General features: G+C 41.3%; 1 protein-coding gene and 1 long non-coding RNA gene across 2 annotated transcripts in view; one reads left to right on the forward strand and one right to left on the reverse strand.

The window, feature by feature from the left end:
- The window catches only part of UNC13C (unc-13 homolog C), a 784,159-nt gene that overhangs the window by 175,159 nt on the left and 589,589 nt on the right, over positions 1-19,411 (forward strand). The window contains exons 4-5 of the mRNA XM_068275480.1: positions 41-63; positions 600-664. Coding sequence (XP_068131581.1) covers positions 41-63; positions 600-664 — 88 coding nt within the window. The remainder of the gene's footprint in view (positions 1-40; positions 64-599; positions 665-19,411) is intronic.
- Positions 6,551-17,989, reverse strand: LOC137563256 (uncharacterized). Its single transcript, XR_011030303.1, has 3 exons — positions 17,827-17,989; positions 14,924-14,997; positions 6,551-6,790 (listed from the first exon to the last, which is right to left on the reverse strand). It is a non-coding gene; the product is annotated as an uncharacterized lncRNA (long non-coding RNA).

Here is a 19,411-nt window from a genome sequence, read left to right on the forward strand (position 1 = left end):
TATCTAACATCTATCCTCCTTCTTCCTGGTTCTCTTTCAGATAGCAAAGCTATGGATGAAAAGGTTTAAAATCGCCTCTTTCCTAAGGAATCATGTCTTGTTATTGTTTGTTTGTGACTTGACCTGTATGGTTCCTTCATTTTACTTGTGGGATATTGCATGTTCTCCTTCTGGTTATCCATTCTTTTGTTGCCTTATAAGAACACCAAATGTGCATTGTTAAACAGGATTCTCCTGATAAAAATAAAATGCTGTAACATCGTATCTGTTGCTAAATCAGCCATTTATTATAGAATGTTCACTGGCTTTAAGGCTCTAACCTATTCTGAGTTGTGCCCCCCCATGTATCCATGTATCCTAGCTATCCTGTGTTTGTGCTGTCTGTGTTGCATTGGTAATAGCTATGTAGTCTATGGAAAGTGCACTTGTTGTATGTTACAAATTTTGTAATACATGGCACATGTTATGGCCTGGAGTTCCGCCTGCTTAACATTTATTCATGTTAGGTGTTCTGTGTATGGTGAACCTTTATTAAATCGTTAACCAAGCACTTCATTCATAAGAGACTGTTATGTTTATTTCTCTTTTCTCCACAAAAGGCCCGAATAGTTGGAGGCAGTCCAACGGATGCATCCAAACTCTACGAAATACAAACAGCTGGAGGGTAAGTAAATACCTGTCTGTTTATCATTAATATGCAAATTGACTCTTGAAGATTAAGGTTGACAACCCCAATTGCCAAAAAATGTTTCCAGTCCATACACAGCACTTTCATGTTGATGGAATAATTAAGAATTTGATTGTAGCTTTCAGCATTTGCTCTTGGCATAATAGTGGATGACAAGAGGCTGTGTGTGTGTGTGTGTGTGTGTGTGTGTGTGTGTGTGTGTGTGTGTGTGTGTGTGTGTGTGTGTGTGTGTGTGTGTGTGTGTGTGTGTGTGTGTGTGTGTGTGTGTGTGTGTGTTAAATCCGGTTTTAGAAATTCCTGCAGAATACAAAATTGTTTTGAAGTCATGGTTTGTTATATGTGTATATAATGCATATTGATGTTAATTTGTGAAAAGACTCAATACTGACCACACAAATAAAAAAAAAACCCACCCCATGAAAATCATTTTCACTGAGTGGTTTGTGCAGTAGAGATTCTTGACTACATAGTGGCTTTAGTATTGACCATCTGGCCATGTTACGATGGTGATGGGCAACCCTACTAGTTTTACTCCATGTTAGCTCTTTAAAAAAATGTACATGCTTTTACAATGCAAAATCTATTTTCTGAAGGCACTGTTCTCACCTACATTAGAAAAAGTGCATAACTCAAGATGTACATGCACAGTCGACTTCAAGGCAAAGGAAACATGTGTAATGCATTATCATTAGCAATATATTTATACAAACTACTGTAAAATGAATTCTGCTTCTTTCACTTATAAGAAATACCAGTGGTTAGTGGCAGTAAGGACTTAGCATTATGGAGAAACCTGGCCTCCTGTTTCTCTCTAGGAATGAGCCAGAACACCTCTGTCAGCCTTGCTAGAATTTCCTCGAACTTCAGGTGGATCCTCAAACCCACAGTTTTGTGAACTGTATTGGATTCAATGGTTCCAACTTGCAGTTAATAACAAAGCCTCCATACATGCTATAAGCACCAAATGTGCCAAATATGTTAAAGGAAACCTAAAGTAAAAAAAAAATGCCCATTTACTAGGGATGCTCATTTGCATTCTGCGGAATTGTAATTTCCACATTTCCAATCAGAAATTGGAATTGTGCAGAAATCCAATTTACTGAAACCCGGAAGCATTGGACCAATCAGAGAATAATTAATTTTCCTGCAAAATTTTTATATTAGACTAATCACAACACTGATTTTCTGTTTTTCTGATTTCCATTTTTCCGATTTCCAGGTTTGTTTGTTGTTTTTTCATTTTTTTAATTCTCTAAGACAAAAAAAAGACTAATAAAATACTCTTAAAAAATCAGAAATTGCAAATCAGAAAATCATAAATCAGGAAAATGGAAATCAGAAAAATGGGAAATCAGAATTTATGCGGTATCGAAAATGGGCATTTTTGACCATTTACTTACCTGGGGCTTCCTCCAGACTCCTGAAGTCTTCCTGGCACCTCGCCATCATCCTACACTCTGCTCTGGAGCACTCTGCTCTTGCACCGTGAGCAAAAATGACTACCATGCATGCGCAGAACATTACCAGCAATGGGAGCACAATAGAAAACACCCACGGGCAGCGCTGTGCATGTGCAGTAGTCGGCCGACTCGCCAGTCAGCTGTATTGAGTGGGACAGCAGGAATGATGGCGAGGGAGCAGAAGGATTTCAGGGGACTGGAAGTAGCACCAGTTAAGTAAATGGCCATTTTTTTCTACTTAACTGTTCACTAGAACAGTGGGAAATTTGTTTTTCAAAAATACCTTTTCGTTTTTGACACTTTTTTTAAGAAAAATTGTTTTTAAATGTGGTTAAATGATAGTGTATCTACCCATCAATATTGAAAATATACATATATCCCCATTGACAGGGGTTTCTATGATGAACAGAAAACCCTGGGGCAAGTTGCTATGCTTTTGCTGGGGATTGCTGTACAGCTGCAATACTGCTGTATAAGGATCCCTGGCAAATATTCCTATTATTTACATCAAACAATGATGTGGGTTCCCCCAGGGCTTTTCACCCATGCAGGTGGGTACAGCCAGAATTGGGAGCCCAGACTGCATGGGGCCCCGCACCCTGAGCTATACCAGCAAACATGGTCAATTATGTATGAGGCTTTTGAAGAGAGGGGCAGCAAGGCCCCCCCCCCAACCCTTGTCCATACCATGGACAAAGGGGTCTGCTGCACCTCTGGTGCTCAGGAGGAGGTGGGCCCTGTGTGGATCCATGGTGGAATCAGAGCATCCCCTTTAACAAGAGCACCCTTAGATTCCTTCCCCACTAAGTGAAATTGTTATCAGGGTATTCATATATCCCTTACTCATTTTCACAAAGGACTAAAACATCAGTTTTAAAGGAATCCCATTGGTTAGTACAGTAACCAATGGGAAACCACCTTGTGGCAGTGACGCCAGTGCTGTAGGTGCAGGGGGTGTCTGGGTGGGGGGTGCTCTAGGTGCCAGCAGCGGGTGTTATGGGTGCTAGCCTGGGGGGGTGGTTGGTTCCAATGGCAGAAAATGTGGGGGCTGGGAGGCTTGCTATACTAATGTATAGCAAGCCCCAGGAAACCAATGGGGCGCTCCAGTGGCACGATTAAAGATGCTTTTGATCGGGCTTGCTATTCAATACTATAGCAAATGTTGCCGGGGATCAACGTGTGGGGATGTTTATTGAGGATCTTTGCCACACATCCCGAGGATATTGGCGTGGGATCATTTCTGAGGATATTGGCACGGGATCATTTATTAAAGGTAAGTATTTATGGTTAATTAAGAACAATTAAGGACTTTGTTTATTGGTGTGGTAATGGGTAAGAGGTACATCAGTATTCTATACCCATTGTATCTGAGTAGTATCTGGAGGTCCACTTGTTAAAGAGAACCCTCATATGCCACAATGACCCCCTCCCCCCCCCCCCCCCCCCCGGGGGGCCTACACCCACAGGTGTCGATTTAAATTCCCCAAACTCCGGGCATAAATACCGATGGGTAGATATAATATCTGTCATCTAGCTGCATTTTAAAAACATTTTTTTCTATTGTAGATTTAAAATCGATTTTCTCCAAAACTACAATTTTGTTCTACCTTGTTCCCACTATTCTCCTGAACACACCTGGCAAATTTAGTGCTTATAGAATGTTAGCAATTCAGCAAATTCAAGTTTTCAAGTTGCAAAACAGTTCAGTAAGGGAAAATAGGTCAATTTGCTGTGAAGCCAGACTTTAACATTTAATTTGCTCCTCCCTTTTTCTTTTTCATTAATGTCCTAGTGTCAAGATTTTCTTCAGTTGCTCATCCAATGAGTCTGCCAATAGCTCAGTAAAATAACAGTGTTATATCATCCACTCTCCTCCTTGTCGTCTCATTATATACAGCATGCTCAAATAGTAGAAAGAGGAAGGAGAGTATATCAGGGGATTTGGAGTAGGAAAGCTGACCTTGCAGGGTTTTTTTTCAGCATGGGGCCCCGCAAAGTTGGGTGGGGATGCATCCTTGTTCTATTCCCGTGCTTTCCTAAAATTACATAACTGGAAAACATAGGTGAATACCTGAGAAATGTGTCACACTGTTTTGGGGATATATACACATATATATATATATATATATATATATATATATATATATATATATATATATATATATATATATACATATATCCCCTAAACAGATTATACAATAGATACAATAAAGTTATTGCCTAATCCAAGACAATTCAAGTCTTCAATGGGGAGGTAATTCTAGCACTACCGCCCATGTTTATGTTTTTAGTACATTTTTATCTTTGACTTTTCCCAGTGATACAGTTGTGATTTTATCATATATCATGTATTTTATCATGTATATTTTACAACAATATTAAACAATAAACATGAACTATAGACTGGAATTTTGGCGAATGACATCTTTTGTGGAATAAAGATTTGACAAGTGAGGTTATTGCAACAAATCAAAAGTAGATATAAATTAAGAAATTGGGTTTGTGTATTTCCCATAAACCAATTTTGTAGCAATCACAACTCATCACCACCAGATGAATGATTTATGCAAAATATTGTTTAGTGACTTTAAGAAGCACATTCAGTTACAGAAAGAATGCAATTAAAATTCAAGATATTCTTTAAATCAAACATCCAATATAATTTTAGATCTGAAGAAAACATGCCAATCAAGTTGCCTTATAAAGAAAACTCCTGCTGCATTTCAGATTGTTTTTATGAATCTGTCATACAAAAAATGTAGCCTGTTTTGCATCAAAAATATCTGCACACGCAGAACCTGTTTAGTTAAAATGTTCAGCCTTTTCAGTAATTCATGCTAATAAGTCTAATAACATGGGTGCCAAGATTGACCAATGCGTGTCTTTATAAAGTGTGTTTGACAGCTGGACAGTCAATCATTGTTGAGAGTCATGTTAAAACTCATCCAGCATGTATAATTTCAGGTTACTATTCATTTAAGACAAGTGCAGAAATAGATTTCTTGGGGCATGCTAGGCCACTTACAAGGAACCTGAGGTGAGAAACTTATGGAGGCTGACATTTTTTATTTCCTATTAAACAATACCAGTTGCCTAGCAGTCCTGATGATCTTTATGGTCAGTAGTATCTGAATCACACACCCGAAACAAGCATGCAGCTAATCTTGTCCGATTGTCAGAAACATCTTATCTGCAATCTATTATTTATTATTATTATTAATAATAATTGGATTTATATAGAGCCAACATATTCTGAAGCATTGTACAATAATGTTACAAACATTAATAATGGGGATGGCAATCAACAGACAATAAGCAATTGATAAGGTACACAATGCCAGAAGTGCACGCTGCGGGAAGTGGGGGCTTGGGGAGAGGGGATTACAGAAGCATACTGTAACTTCAAAGCAGGATGCTTTGCAGAGCGGCCGCAGTCTCCGGTGAGAACACTTCTATCATGGTGCCCGTAGGCCATGTGGACATGGCGCTTGGGTTTACCAAACAAGAAAACTACATTTAAAGTCCTGTCCATTTTTCAGAATGTAGCTGTTCACATGTCAATATGCTGGTTAAGGGGTGGACAGCAGTACTCTCTATTAATGATTCATGTTGTACTATTTGAAGGCTAGTGTTGTTCAATAATAAGGTGAGGTCCTGGATCTTGGATATCCCTGTGACAGAAGAGCATACAAACTAAAAACCACAATTACAATATAATTTCTATACTGCTTTTCTCCCATAGGACTCAAAGCACGTAGGCTCTCTCAGATCAGTAGTTGGTAGTAGGATGAAGTATTCACACAACAAAAATTGTATATCTGCAAATGCCGGACTGAACAGGTGGGCTTTCAGTCTGGATTTAAATACGTCCAGAGATGGAGCTGTCCTGATCTGCTGAGGTAAGGAGTTCCATAACGTCGGAGCTCTGGGACCAAACGTTTTCAGGTGAACTCTGGGTATGACTAGATTATTAGAACCTGTGGATCGGAGATTGTTCGATCTTAGGAGCACTGGTGGTAATAATGACGGTAACTAACTCCATTTGCGGTTTAACCACTTCCGTACTAACAGGCTCTGCCCCTTTAGGACCAGAGTTTTTGTGATCAGTGTGATTGGCTCACAGTGATCACGGGGTCAGGAGCCAAATTGGCTCTTGTCTTGACCGGTGCACTGAGCTCCGCTGTCATTATGAGAGCAGAGCAAATGGGCTGCAGCGCTGGCAGGATGGTGTGATGACAAGAGTGATGAGTCCTTGCAGCGGAAGTAGCTGAAATCTATGCCCTGGCAGGGATACCAGCTCCCAAACAGAGCATAGATTTTAACTGCTGTGGTCAGGAACCGATTAAACAAATATAGTATCATCTTACACATTTTTGCAAATTTAACTAGAAACTCCAAGATATAACAAGCAAGGTAAACTTTATTTATTTACCTTTATACATACACTACTGTAAATAGGTACAACATGTGTAGTATACCCATAAAGTAGCCATAGACATAATATTTTAGTGGAAAACTAGGTGCTTTGTCAGTTAGGTGCTTTGTGCTGTTATGTCTACGGCTTTCTTTGTAGACTCGTCATTGGTGCTGTCCATAGAGCCTTCCTCCTGCATCTGAATCTTGAATGTATATGGATACTATTCTGAAAGATACAAAACACCATTCATAGTGATACTGGCCTAAGTGCCTTATTTTTTTTTTTTCATACCATGCCCACGAAATATAGGCAACATTCATAAAAATATGGTTGATGGATACATATACCAGCCCATTTGTTAATGCTAGCAAGTGCCCCGATGTACTAGGCCAGTAGCATATCATGTAAATAAATATGCTGGGGAAATAAACATGTTGATTTTTGAAATTCCATTAATAGTAGGTAGGATTATTCCACATTGTGGATCATTACACGTTGCTTGCTCTGCAAAGGCCGATCACCAGTGATCGGCTAATTACTAGTGCAGTGTCTCAGTATGGGAGCATTCACACTGCAGCATTTGCAAATGCATAGCGTTCCCAAAAGCACTGCATGTAATGCTTTCTAAATGACTTCAAAAGCAACATATTTGTGATTTTTCTGCAATTGTGATTTTTCGTGATTTTTGGTGTGAAAAAAACCCTTGAAAATTAATATGTTTGTGTTGGTCTCGGGTCGTCCTTTCACCAGGAGAGGTTGTCCTTGACCTGTGTAGAATGTGAGACCGGGAGCCCTTATGGTGCAGTATCGTAGAATAATGGTTACGGAATTAATATGTGAATAGTTAATACTCACAAAAGTAGGTTGCAGTCCTGCAACCACCGTATGCACATGCAGAAAAAAACAGTTTCTGCTCGGTAGCCTGGACACTCTGGAACCGGGTGGTCGCTCTCCTCCTTGGGCCCTGTCCACTGGTAGGCTACGCTGTCCCGGTGGTGAGGATAACATCTCGGTGAGGTGTGGGTTATACAGAAAAAGCATGTTGGTGGAGGCGCCCAAGTTATGTATTTTTTATCAAAGTTGCATAGGTGTGGAACAAAAATTAAAAAAAATTTAAAAATGTAAAACTATAATAAATAAAGGAGGTCTCTTACCTCCAAAGAAGGATCTATGCGCCCCTGCTCTGCACGGCTGGTAATAAGGTTATCTGTCTTATTGACCTGATGCAGCGGGCTGTGTCCCGTGAAACGCGTTGTCTACAGTATAACCGTTTTTATTATAATAAAGACTCCTTTTTCCATCCAGTGAGTCTTCTTTGGAGGTAAGAGACCTCCTTTATTTATTACAGTTTTACATTTTTTTATTTTTATTTTTTTATTTTTGTTCCACACCTATGCAACTTTGATAAAAAAAAATACATAACTTGGGCGCCTCCACCAATGTGCTTTCCCTTGAAAATGAAGACTTTTAGATATTAGCAGAGCAAAAGCTGCCCTGAAAATCTTTGTGAATCATGCTGGTATAAGGCAGTTCTTTAACTTCTACATTTTTAATACACTCACTCAACTCCAGTTACACTGGAAAATCCAATGGGCCACAGAATGTCTATTCATTATACGTAAGAGACTAGTCCGTTGTCTGCTGAGATATTAGAATGGGGATTTGTTTCCACAACAATATAGCATTCATTGCCTAGCTAATGTCTGTTGTATTTGGACCTGCGACAGTAAACATTTTATAGTAGCTCACGGCACATCTTAGTAGTAAAATCTTATTACAAAAAGGAAAATCCAAGCAATGCTTTATACATGATTCATAAGCATTTGTTCTTTTGAGTTTTTGGTCTGTAATAGTATCCGAGGTAACAAGCGGTGAGCGTCACTGATAATAGGCAAGAAAAGACTGTAGTTACCTAAATTAATTGGACTTACTTCTGGATCTGCTAAGCACAGTGTGTGTATTAAGTGTTTGGAATGCTGCATCTGTGCTGTTCTGCCTTTTAAAATATTTATTCTCTGGAAGATTTGCTATGTTGTGTAACTCATTAATGTAAATAACCAGGAACTTAATGGCATAGTGATGTCATGGGCATTTTTTCATAGTGATGCAAAACCTAAAGGCGCGTACACACGCCTGATTTATTTAAACAACGGTTCGTCAGACCCGCTCGCAGGGCGGTCATTCTAGCGACAGTTTCCGTGTGTGTACAGTCTGTCGGCAGGCTGATAAGGCTGGTTTTGACGGATCTGCTGAGCGGATCGTCAAAGCCAGCCTTATCAGCCTGCCAACTGACTGTACACACATGGAAACTGTTGATAGAAAGGCCACACCGTGGGTGGATCTGACGACCCATCGTTTGAATAAATCAGACGTGTGTACGTGCCTTAACCACTTAACGACCGCCCCCAGCCGATGGGCGGCGGCAAAGACCGGTCCCAAACGACCGCAATACGCCCATCGGCGGGGGCGGCTGCGGGAGTGGCTATGCGGCGATCGCGTCATTCGTGACGCGATCAGCCGCCGGGGACTGGCTCCGCCCCCCGTTCGCCGTAACCCGCCGGCCGTTCGGAAGCGCCGGCGGGTTACTGGCATCCGGATCGCCGCTGCAACAGTGTATAATAGGCTTTGTAATGTATACAAAGCCTATTATACTGGCTGCCTCCTGCCCTGGTGGTCCCAGTGTCCGAGGGACCACCAGGGCAGGCTGCAGCCACCCTAGTCTGCACCCAAGCACACTGATTTCCCCCCCCCTGCCCCCTGATCGCCCACAGCACCCCTCAGACCCCCCCCTGCCCACCCCCCAGACCACTGTTTGCACCCAGTCACCCCCCTAATCACCCATCAATCACTCCCTGTCACTATCTGTCAACGCTATTTTTTTTTTAAGTCCCTAATCTGCCCCCTACTCCCTCCTGATCACCCCCCCACCCCTCAGATTCTCCCCAGACCCCCCCCCAGACCCCCCCCCCCCGTGTACTGTATGCATCTATCCCCCCTGATCACCTGTCAATCACCTGTCAATCACCTGTCAATCACCTGTCAATCACCCGTCAATCACCCGTCAATCACCCCCTGTCACTGCCACCCATCAATCAGCCCCTGATCTGCCCCTTGCGGGCAATCTGATCACCCCCCCACACCAATAGATCGCCCGCAGATCCGACATCAGATCACCTCCCAAATCCATTGTTTACATCTATTCTCTCCTCTAAACACCCACTAATTACCCATCAATCACCCCCTATCACCACCTGTCACTGTTACCCATCAGATTAGACCCTAATCTGCCCCTTGCGGGCACCCAATCACCTGCCCACACGCTCAGATTGCCCTCAGACCCCCCCCCCCCCTTATCAATTCGCCCGTGCAATATTTACATCTGTTCTCCCCTGTAATAACCCACTGATTACCTGTCAATCACCCATCAATCACCCCCTGTCACTGCCACCCATCAATCACCCCCTGTCACTGCCACCCATCAATCAGCCCCTAACCTGCCCCTTGCGGGCAATCTGATCACCCACCCACACCAATAGATCGCCCGCAGATCCGACATCAGATCACCTCCCAAATCCATTGTTTACATCTATTCTCTCCTCTAAACACCCACTAATTACCCATCAATCACCCCCTATCACCACCTGTCACTGTTACCCATCAGATTAGACCCTAATCTGCCCCTTGCGGGCACCCAATCACCTGCCCACACGCTCAGATTGCCCTCAGACCCCCCCCCCCTTATCAATTCGCCCGTGCAATATTTACATCTGTTCTCCCCTGTAATAACCCACTGATTACCTGTCAATCACCCATCAATCACCCCCTGTCACTGCCACCCATCAATCACCCCCTGTCACTGCCACCCATCAATCAGCCCCTAACCTGCCCCTTGCGGGCAATCTGATCACCCACCCACACCAATAGATCGCCCGCAGATCCGACATCAGATCACCTCCCAAATCCATTGTTTACATCTATTCTCTCCTCTAAACACCCACTAATTACCTATCAATCACCCCCTATCACCACCTGTCACTGTTACCCATCAGATTAGACCCTAATCTGCCCCTTGCGGGCACCCAATCACCCGCCCACACCTCAGAACGCCCTCAGACCCCAGCCCTGATCACCTCGCCAGTGCATTGCTTGCATCTATTTCCCCCCTCTAATCACACCTTGAGACACCCATCAATCACCTCCTGTCACCCCCTAGCACACCTACCCATCAGATCAGGCCCTAATTTGCCCCGTGTGGGCTCCTGATCACTCGGCCAAACCCTCAGATCCCCCTCAGACCCCCTTCCGATCACCTCCCCAGTGCATTGATTGCATCTATTTTCCCCTCTAACCGCCCCCTGAGACACCCATCAATCACCTCCTGTCACCCCCCTAGCACTCCTATCCATCAGATCAGGCCCAATACATCCTGTCATCTAAGAGGCCACCCTGCTTATGACCGATTCCACAAAATTTGCCCCCTCATAGACCACCTGTCATCAAAATTTGCAGATGCTTATACCCCTGAACAGTCATTTTGAGAAATTTGGTTTCCAGACTACTCACAGTTTTGGGCCCGTAAAATGCCAGGGCAGTATAGGAACCCCACAAGTGACCCCATTTTAGAAAGAAGACACCCCAAGGTATTCTGTTAGGTGTATGATGAGTTCATAGAATATTTTATTTTTTGTCAAAAGTTAGCGGAAATTGGATTGTTATTGTTTTTTTCACAAAGTGTCATTTTTCACTAACTTGTGAGAAAAAATAAAATCTTCTATGAACTCACCATACCCCTAACGGAATACCTTGGGGTGTCTTCTTTCTAAAATGGGGTCACTTGTGGGGTTCCTATACTGCCCTGGCATTTTAGGGGCCCTAAACCGTGAGGAGTAGTCTAGAAAACAAATGCCTCAAAATGACCTGTGAATAGGACGTTGGGCCCCTTAGCGCACCTAGGCTGCAAAAAAGTGTCACACATGTGGTATCGCCATACTCAGGAGAAGTAGTATAATGTGTTTTGTGGTGTATTTTTACACATACCCATGCTGGGTGGGAGAAATCTCTCTGTAAATGGACAATTGTGTGTAAAACAAATAAAAAAATGTGTCATTTACAGAGATATTTCTCCCACCCAGCATGGTTATATGTAAAAATACACCCCAAAACACATTATACTACTTCTCCTGAGTACGGCGGTACCACATGTGTGGCACTTTTTTGCACCCTAAGTGCGCTAAGGGGCCCAAAGTCCAATGAGTACCTTTAGGATTTCACAGGTCATTTTGCCACATTTGGTTTCAAGACTACTCCTCACGGTTTAGGGCCCCTAAAATGCCAGGGCAGTATAGGAACCCCACAAATGACTCCATTTTAGAAAGAAGACACCCCAAGGTATTCCGTTAGGAGAATGGCGAGTTCATAGAAGATTTTATTTTTTGTCACAAGTTAGCGGAAAATGACACTTTGTGAAAAAAAACAATTACAATCAATTTCCGCTAACTTGTGACAAAAAAAAAAAATCTTCTATGAACTCACCATACATCTAACGGAATACCTTGGGGTGTCTTCTTTCTAAAATGGGGTAATTTGTGGGGTTCCTATACTGTCCTGGCATTTTAGGGGCCCTAAACCGTGAGGAGTAGTCTTGAAACGAAATTTCTCAAAATGACCTGTGAAATCCTAAAGGTACTCATTGGACTTTGGGCCCCTTAGCGCAGTTAGGGTGCAAAAAAGTGCCACACATGTGGTATCGCCGTACTCAGGAGAAGTAGTATAATGTGTTTTGGGGTGTATTTTTCCACATACCCATGCTGAGTGGGAGAAATATCTCTATAAATAGACAATTGTGTGTAAAAAAAATAAAAAAATTGTCATTTACGGAGATATTTCTCCCACCCAGCATGTGTATGTGTAAAAATACACCCCAAAACACATTATACTACTTTTCCTGAGTACGGCAATACCACATGTGTGGCACTTTTTTGCGGCCTAACTGCGCTAAGGGGCCCAAAGTCCAATGAGCATCTTTAGGCTTTACAGGGGTGCTTACAATTAGGCACCCCCCAAATGCCAGGACAGTAAACACACCCCACAAATGACCCCATTCTGGAAAGTAGACACTTCAAGGTATTCAGAGAGGAGCATAGTGAGTCCGTGGCAGATTTCATTTTTTTTTGTCGCAAGTTAGAAGAAATGGAAACTTTTTTTTTTTTTTTTTTTTTGTCACAAACTGTCATTTTCCGCTAACTTGTGACAAAAAATAAAATCTTCTATGAACTCACCATGCCTCTCACTGAATACTTTGGGATGTCTTCTTTCCAAAATGGGGTCATTTGGGGGGTATTTGTACTATCCTGGAATTTTAGCCCCTCATGAAACATGACAGGTGCGCAGAAAAGTCAGAGATGCTTGAAAATGGGAAAATTCACTTTTGGCACCATAGTTTGTAAACGCTATAACTTTTACCCAATCCAATAAATATACACTGAATGTTTTTTTTTTTATCAAAGACATGTAGCAGAATAACTTTCGCGCTCAAATGTATAGGAAATTTTACTTTATTTGAAAAATGTCAGCACAGAAAGTTAAAAAAGTCATTTTTTTGACAAAATTCATGTCTTTTTTGATGAATATAATAAAAAGTAAAACTCGCAGCAGCAATCAAATAGCATCAAAAGAAAGCTGTATTAGTGACAAGAAAAGGAGGTAAAATTCATTTAGGTGGTAGGTTGTATGACCGAGCAATAAACCGTGAAAGCTGCAGTGGTCTGAATGGAGAAAAAGGCTCTGGTCCTTAAGGGGCGAAAAGACTGTGGTCCCGAAGTGGTTAAAGCATACAATGTACCTTCCTCAGAGTAAGGGTTTCAGTAACAGAAATATACAGTGCAGATGCAAAATTTCAATTATTGGAGTAAAGGTGGCTGTAATCGGACTTAAAGGGAACCTGAAGTGAGAGGGATATGGTGGCTGCCATATTTATTTCCTGTTAAACAATACCAGTTGTCTGGCAGCACTGCTTATCTATTTTGCTGCAGTAGTGTCTGAATCACACCAGAAACAAGCATGCAGCTAATCTTGTCAGATCTGACAATGTCAAACACCTGTCCTGCTGCATGCTTGCTCAGGGTCTATGGCTAAAAGTATTAGTGGCAGAGGATCAGCAGGACAGCCAGGCTACTGGTATTTTTTAAAAGGAAATAAATATGTCAGTCTCCATATACCTCCCACCTGGGTTCCCTTTAAAAGCAGTAGGATTTCATCTACATTTTTCCAAGCTATGATTCTTCCAGGTTCAGTCCCTTCTCATAGTGACCCCTTTGTCACATCCACATCTTCATGCTCCATTGGTAACACACAAAGAAAAGTAAGAACAAAGCAGCTGAGAGCAGCTTTTAATTCAAATATATAATGCCTGCTGCTTTCTTTGTTAACCAATCAGAAGCTGCACTGGTACCATGCTATACACATCAGTGGTATGGCAAAAGATGGTCCCAAATTTTCCATTTACACTTTTAAATATGTTTTTATAGTATTATTGCAAAGTAAAAAATATGTTAGTTTGCTAAAATGGTGCACGCCACTCTGCTGGTCGGTGCTTTCTTGCACCTTCACCTGGATGACATATCATGCAGAATTATACAGAATTTTCGATACTGACCTGATCCCATTTGGATTTAGACCCTATATTTTTAAGCAAGTAATAAAAAGGTGATTGATTTTATATATCCAAATATTTCTATGCTGGGACTTTGTCTCCTGATAAAGTAAAGAAAGGAGATTCACACAATGGGCTTGATTCACAAAGCGGTGATAACTCAGTTATCACGCCTAAAAGACTTTAGGCGTGATAAGCGGTGCAAAGCTGAGTTATCACCGATTTGTGCTGCTCTTCTCGCGAAGCTACCGCGCGCAAAGTTTTGCGCGCGTAGCGCACCGCGCTGCGCGCGCAAAGTCCCATAGGGCTCAATGGACGCTGCGCGCGAAGCACGGCACACTGCGCGCGCGGCGCGGTGCGCTACGCGCGCAAATCTTTGCGCGCGGGAGATCGCGCGAGTTTCTTCTTATCACGCCTAAACTGAGTTTAGGCGTGATAAAGGGCTTTTCACAGGCGTGCAAACACTTTGCACCGCTTTGTGAATCAAGCCCAATGTGTCAAGTCTTTGGCTTTTGGTAATGCACGCACATCTCCGCATGGAAGGCGGACCTCCGCTCTTGCCCTCGGTCTCCTCTCTTGCCTTCAGCCGCAAAAATATTAAAATGTAAAACACAAATAAGAAGTACGTTTCTTCTGAGTAAAATTAGTCATAAATTACTTTTCTCCTATGTTGCTGTCGCTTACAGTTAGTAGAAATCTGACATTACCGACAGGTTTTGGGCTAGTCCATCTCTCCATGGGGGATTCTCAGCATGGCTTTTATTCTTTATAAAGACACTCCCTGAAAAAGAATGCGGTGGATTGATTAAATATATTTTCTTTTGATATGAATGATCTTATTGAAAATACTGTATTGTTATTTTCTAAAAATTGCACCATTAATGGGCACCTTAATAAGACCTATGGTATTTCTACTAACTTTACGTTAAAATGCACCTGACTCTAATCTAAAGTAGTAGCAGAAGATAAATCGCACACCCATTCTTAGGTGCTGGACCAACATCACATATAGAACAATCCAAAGGGTCCACACACTCTGTAAACAGACACACATCCATTTGTGTTTTGGTTACACGAATGGATGTGTGTAACATTTGCTCAATAAATAAGGATTTGTTCTTTACTGGAGTGTGTGGACCCTTTGGATTGACTCTAATCTTAGACTTCAAATGAAAACTACTGAGTTAGTTGCATAGTTGCAGTGAGGGAGGAGGGGGTATTGGAGTAAGGTGGTTCATCAGCATTTTACAGTGGAGTACCAGGGTTAATACTTGTACACTGAACAGTTGGGACATGAAGTGGTTTAAGGACTACTTTTCAAAATCCAGTCTTTCTTCTTTGCATGACTGAATATTTTGTGAAATTCTGGCTTCTGTTCACTGCATTTCTTCTTTGTTAGTGTATCTCCATAATATCAATACACAATATCAGGAATGACATGCCATTATACCATTATGCCTGCATGTAGAACAGGAAAATGTGGGCTACCCACTCCACTTTATCTACTATCGAGCAGTTAGGCCACGTTCACAGTGACTGTTGTGTTGCATTCCCTGTGACAGCAGGTATGTAATGGACTGGGAAAAGCAGTGCTGCACATTACCTGCATGTTGTGTTACATATAGTGAAGCATACAATTAAAAGTATGCTTCACTGTAACTGTTAAAACACCTGTTTTGTGGTAATGCACGGCATGTAGTGCCTTACCGTGTCGGACTCAGTTGTACCTCAATGCACCCGCTGTACTGTGAACATTTTATAGACCGTGCATTGCAGTGCAGTAAGCCACATTACAAAGCAGCTGTTACACCGCACTGCAATGCACCACTGGGAACGGGGCCTGTACTTTTTTCTGATGGGAGATGAGAGAAGTTTTCACTGGGAGAGAATGTTGTCCCATAGGGACTAATTGGTTTGGAGTGGAACTCTAGATATATTTTACCTTTTAGAAAGGATAGGAAAGGTTAGACCCTCTGTCAGTTATTCTTTTAATTGGGTAGGCCTCTGTTAAAGTTATATGCCCTTGTTTGCTCTTCCTATAACACATGAAACTAGGACAGTGGGTGAAATGAATTCCAATATTTTACAACTGTCATCTGAAAAGGAGTTGGCAATTTACAAAGTTTTTTAGCTAGAGTTCCAGTTTTACTTTTTTACACAAACTACTTAAAGTTTAGAACAAAGTAAGCCAACTGCTCATTTATTTAATATGTGATTAAGCCCTTAAAGCTGAAAGTGCTCGTATTTGTCATAAAGGATATCCAAGGTAAAAATAAACTGATGTGATAAACAATTGTTTCTATCCTCCTTTTCCTAAAAATGACTTTTTTTTGTTTTGTTTTTTAGATATCCTGCAGTTTTATTTTATATTTAAATCTACTTTAAGTTTTTACTGTTTCATTGTCTCTGCTCAATGACACCTTCATTGAAGTGTGCTAAAGCCCAAATCTAAAAGTATTGACTCTTTTTATCTCTTTCCTGGCCTCAGAAGCCATTTACTGACAGGAAAGTGTTTTATGGCTGTAATTCCTTGAGGGTTGCACTATAGTCTGACCCAGGCAGGAATGGTCACTTGCATACCTGATGTTTAACACTTGTATGCAGAGAAAGTAAAAAAAGGAACACAGCATAGGCATGTGTATGTACAGTGCCAAGCACACAAATGTCTATCTCATCATGCTTGGAAGAACAAAGAGAAATAGAGAGCCCAATATAGTGTAGTATTGTTAAGTTGGTTGTGGTTTAAAGCAAAATATTTAGATATACTCACAAACAAGGGTTACCCATAGGCAACCACTTCAAGTTCAGGTGGGGAGTATTAGAACCTGACCCCACTCAGGTTTTTAAGATGTCGCTCTCTGTAGATAGGAAACGGGGTAGCACCCCTCCGAGGGTGGAATCAAGATTTCAGCAAGGCTTGGTGTACAGAGGTGCCAGAGTAGAATAAAAACGTTTAAAAAAAAGTCTAAAAGAGGGGCATGTTCAGGTGGACTTACCTCCCTTGAAAAAACTCAATTGAGTCACAATATATCAATACAAAAATGTTTTAATTCAACTCCACTTAGTGCAACGCATTTCACAGGTGTGGTCCTGCTTCATCAGGCAAACAGGAGTATACCTCAATGGGTCTAAATGCAGAAGTGAGCGCCTCTGTTTATCTCATGTCACATGTCACCTCGGTTGTCCTTTAAATCCGTTTGCACTTTCATTCGATGTATAATAAACTGTAAATGCTGGTGTGCATCCATTCTCTGAGCACTCTGTGCAGCATTATGCGCAGACTTCCAAATTTTATTTCCAATCTAATTGGCAGACTGTAATTGGAAAGCCAAAAATATATGCTTATTCTGAACTATTTAAATATTTCTCTATAGATGGGTTTTAACATATTAAATAGCAAAACCCAAAGAAGTAATACCAATATTGAAACCTTGCACAAGCAGTGAGATATACATATAAACAAATTACATTTAAAATTAAAGGATTTCTTGTACATGTCCTTAATACCTAAAACATCTCATAAATCTTTTTTTTTTCATTTCAGCATGATTGCTTGAATCCTGCAACAATCGGCTTAATGCAGATCTGTTAGAACACATATTTCACTCACATTTTGGCTTCCAAGTTATAGGTTTCTGCAGGCAAAAACGATAAAATAACAACAGTTTTGTCCTGGGAAAATGGAGACCTATGGGAGCCATAGCTTAAAATTGCTGCATTCATGTTTGTGCAGAACATTAACCTGCATCAGGGTATTTTGTTGCTATGGCAACCCAATCACCTAACCTGAAAGATTGTTGCTGTTTTGAATCTGAGAAGGTTATGTAAATTGATTGAACTACTAAAAATGCAATGAAATATTAAAAATCTCACTTAGTTCTTAAGTTGCCAACTTTTCCAGGATCTACATTATATCTACAGACACAACAGTGCCATTCTCTAATATATTTAATACTGATTGCCAGTTATGACAAATGCTGAATGCATTGACAAGAGGAATTAAATCTTCCTCGTCCTTCCTCACTGATTTCTACTTAGCACTAGATGTAATGTAAAACGTTTAACTTCAGAGACAGACTGTTGAAAAAGAACAGTCTAGTCATATGTCTGCAGTTGATTGCCCTGGACAGTGGCCCTCATGAGTGCTTGCCAAAATCTAAATTTGATTGGGTATTTTAGATTGGTCATCTTTGTTGCATCTTCATTTACATACATAAAAAAAAATTACATATATGCAAGCTTTTCAAATCAGGACATTAAAATTGGTATGGTGACATGATTCTAATGATATAGTTGTTAGTATAAACACTCATTCCGACATGTATGTGGCACATATTTTTGAATATAAAGAACCTGATCTTAATGGCAACTCTAAGGTAATACTAAGTTACAAAATTATATTTAATTGCTTCCGGACTGAATCAAAACAAATCTACGTCCAGCAGGTGCTGGACTCTGACTGGAGGTAGATTCAACTGCTTTGGTATTCCTCATCCCCGCTACTACACCGATCTCGCCGCTCTTTCCACAACACAATTTGCTTGCTGTACCATCTATAAGACGGCATAGCTCTGTGAGAAGGTCAGGAGCCGCTTTCATGGCTCCTGACCGCATTATCATGGCGAGCCAATCACATTAGTTCACATTGATAGACAGCGTCAGGAGCCAATGAAAGCGGCTCCTGACCAGCTTACAGCTCTCTGTCGTCATAGAGACGGCAGAGAGAGGAGCCTGCGGTGATGTAACAGCGTTGTGACTGGCTAGAGCGGCAGATATGTGTCGTCGTGAGGTGGCATTTTAGATTACCAGCAGTCTCTGGTCCTTGAGGGGCCAGAGACTGCTAGTACGGAAGTGGATTAAAAAAACACCTCCCAGAATGCATTGTGGTGGGTGGGAATGCGTAACTCTACTGCGGGGGCTAGAAGGTGCTGCAGCTGTAGGTTTAACTGAAGAAAATGGCAGTCTGCATACAGACAAGGCGCTAGGGAGCAGCCCCCAAAGGTAATTAATGCATGTCACCCCCAAACACTCACACTATTTACGAATGTCCCTTTGGGTGAGGTTTGTATATGCATGTATATGTATATAATATATATGTATGTATATATATATATATATATATATATATATATATATATATATATATTATATATACAGGATCTTCTCAAAAAAATAGCATATTGTGATAAAGTTCA

Source organism: Hyperolius riggenbachi, chromosome 3 (genome assembly GCF_040937935.1).
Source record: "Hyperolius riggenbachi isolate aHypRig1 chromosome 3, aHypRig1.pri, whole genome shotgun sequence".
In the NCBI taxonomy this organism is placed as follows: domain Eukaryota; kingdom Metazoa; phylum Chordata; class Amphibia; order Anura; family Hyperoliidae; genus Hyperolius; species Hyperolius riggenbachi.